We start from the raw sequence: 3,166 nt of genomic DNA, 5'->3' as shown, positions 1-3,166 counted from the left end.
ATTATATATTATGTTGACTGTGAAAAAATACATACTGAAGTTCAGCCCTTACAGTCAATTTTTTCTGCGTCCGCCCCTGCTTGGAGACATTATGTCTCTAAAACATTTTCCTAAACGGAATTCACAGTTTTATTTACCTGTGAGTGCAGACTTTATCTAAGTAATGTATTTAGGAAAATAAAATCTTTGACAAAATCATTGGTAATGTATTTATGAAAATAAATCTCTCGACAAAATCTTTGGTCAACTATATGTCTATATCTGTATGTACACGGATTGCTTAGATAAATACCGTAGAAAGAGAGTATTTGATATACATTAAACAATACCAAATTAAAATATTAATAAATTAAAACTTAAATTAAAAAATCAAAAATAAATACCCATATTCTCTGACCTAGCCCTATCCATAACCCTCTAAAGATCTCTTGATAAATTCATCACCGGCTATAACAAGAACCATAATTCCAACAATTTCATCCAATATTCATACACAATGAACAACGATGTGGTGATAGAGATCCTCTTACATCTTCCGGTTCGATCCCTCTTCATATTTAGATCTGTCTGCAAATTCTGGTGTGACGTCATTGATTCTACACGTTTTCAAGAGCTGCACACTGAGTTACATATCAACAACAATAACGGCAACGACAAAGCTGATGATGCATTATATCTACAATTTACTCTTCCTGATGAGATAGGAATATTGAAACTATCAACAAAGCTTCTAGACAACGGGAAGTCGTTAGAATCGCATGACTTTCCGTCTTTCAACATGAAACGTTATAGAACGGATGATCCAAATAGGCGTTTAAAGGTAGCTGGGGCAATTAAGGGTCTAATATGCATAAACACTTCTTCAGAAGAAAATATTCCATCCATAGTCATATGCAATCCTTTTCTAGATCAATTGAAGATTCTACCACTTCCTCACCGCCCTTCTTGTCAGTCGTGTGGAAGGACCCTTTGTTACCAACAGGTTGGAGTTGGCTTCGATGAAGATTACAAAGTGGTACAGCTGCGCTGATGTGCTACTCATGGATGCATTGTAAGCAAGCCTACCTATATTCGAGAAGGATGAATTCTTGGAGGAAGTTGGCTTTTGATCAAGAACTGTACATCCATGGTCCCATAAAGTCGTTGTGCAAGAATGGCTCCTTTGCACACTGGATAGGGTGGCGGAGAGACTCAAGGTTTGTCATACTAAGCTTTGATATGAAGAATGAAGTGTTTCTGACATTCAAAATATCAGGTCATGTACTTAAGTCGTTTTACATGTATCTAGAGGTTCTTGCAAAGGATGAATGCTCGTTTGTTTTATTCGGATTATATAGTTCGCTAGTGGTGATGGTTTATGAGTCGAGATTCGAAGGGAGTGAGCTTATATGGACTCGTGTGATGAATGTGGAACAACGTGTTTTACGGGATATGCCTCTTTGGAGGAGCAATGATTTTGCAGTGTTCAAGAAGCGTGATTGTGTGGTTTGGTGGTTGCTTGATTTTATCAAAGAAAGGGTTTTCTTACTTTATGATTGTCGTGCTCGGGAATTCATCGCGCGTTTGGAGCTTCCGGAGACTTCGGCTATAGTTGAGTATGAAGGAAGCTTCATTTCACCTTAAGGGTGCTTAGAGGCATTGGCAAAATTGGTGCTCGAAAACGTAGGCATAACTGGATAACAAAGTTTTAGTTTTGTTTACTCTTTATTGTGTTTTATTTATTTCTTTTTTATATATATATTTTTAAGTTGTGATACTATATTTTTTTTTATTAATTTTCTTTTTTAAGTTGTGATACTATAATATAATTCATGGAATTTGTAATGTTTGTTCTTTTTGAGAAAAATTGACCAATAAATGCTATTAAAGCCAAAGCCATGTAATAGAGATGTATACTTTTATTTGATTCCACTTACTTTTTTTCACTCATATTTCTTCACAAAATCAAATAAGTTCTTAAAATTAATCCACACTGGTCGAATACGGGACATTTATTGAAGACTAGATGAAGTACTAATATGATACCCCTTCTCGTTGCCTTCAATGATATTCAAATGCATACACCAATCTAGAACCTTCTAGGATGGACTGCTTGCATCATAAACACAAAGACAACCCACAAATCCATATAAGCTCACTCCCAATATTCCAACTTAAGAGGAATCACCTTTAAATCACTCCTTCAACTAGGAGTAGAGGACCGACAATGAGGTGAAGCCAAACAAAACCCACGAGTCCAATTGACGAATGATTTTTTGGAAAAGGGGGTGAAAATACAAAAGTTGTTATTAAAAGAAAAAAGAAAGAAAGAGTTGAAAATAATATATATGGGGTCCATAACCACGTGAACCAAGTCTATATGCTTGGACTAGGTTTAAATTATTGACATATAGTATAAAATTGACTAAGTCTTTGTAATCTAGAGAATCGACTTCCACAGTCTAATTTCATTTCATCAATCCAATTCATTTATTAAATTGCTTCGTTCTCTTTTCATTTAGGAGAGTTTAAATATTTGCTCTTGCTATGGGGCTCGCATGTATATATATATAGGGAAGAATTCAAATTAATGGAAACTAATTCCATTGCATTCTTCAATATTCTATGAATAATAGGGAGTAATAACTAGTAGCTGTAGTGCTCTTAATAGTAAGACAAAAATTTTGTATTCCACTTTTGAAAATTTGACACTAAGATGAAGATGAATGTCCAGTTGTCCACCACAATAAAATCAACACACTCCCAAGTCAATTAAATACACTCCTCGTTCCTTAGTAGTGGAGACGTTTCTTGCGACACACGATGTAAGAAAAATTGTGTTAAGTAAAAAAAAATAAAAAAAATAAAGTAGGTAGAGATACGAAGAGAGAATAAAATAACAGGGAGTGAAGTAATTGAGAAAAATATATTAATTTTTTACTAAAAATGAAAATGATTTTATTACTATGAAAAGTACCGAAATGACAAAATGACTCTATCACTATTGAACAGAGGGGAGTACGTGATCATTAGCAAACCTCAAAAGTCAATAATTTAGTGGAGTAATCCATTTCCAAGAAACTTCCAATGCCCCTGGCTAGAAAAAAAAAATGTAGGAAAAATTACTTAATTTTACTCTATAAATGATCCACTTGAGTCATAACACTCTCTCAACCTTAACCTCCAA

The 3,166-nt window shown here is 34.3% G+C and overlaps 1 protein-coding gene across 1 annotated transcript; it reads left to right on the top strand.

The window, feature by feature from the left end:
- Window positions 1-496: 496 nt before the first annotated feature.
- LOC125185983 (F-box/kelch-repeat protein At3g06240-like) lies at window positions 497-1,623 on the top strand. Its single transcript, XM_048082295.1, has 2 exons — window positions 497-1,015; window positions 1,057-1,623. Exons 1-2 carry the CDS (start codon window positions 497-499, stop codon window positions 1,621-1,623), a joined length of 1,086 nt encoding a protein of 361 aa, XP_047938252.1.
- Window positions 1,624-3,166: the final 1,543 nt, after the last annotated feature.

This window comes from Salvia hispanica, chromosome 2 (genome assembly GCF_029641045.1).
Source record: "Salvia hispanica isolate PSC_SH4W2 chromosome 2, Shi_PSC_v1, whole genome shotgun sequence".
Lineage (NCBI taxonomy): Eukaryota > Viridiplantae > Streptophyta > Magnoliopsida > Lamiales > Lamiaceae > Salvia > Salvia hispanica.
The sequence above is the reverse complement of the archived record's forward strand: the minus strand, read 5'-3'. Positions and strand labels throughout refer to the sequence as shown.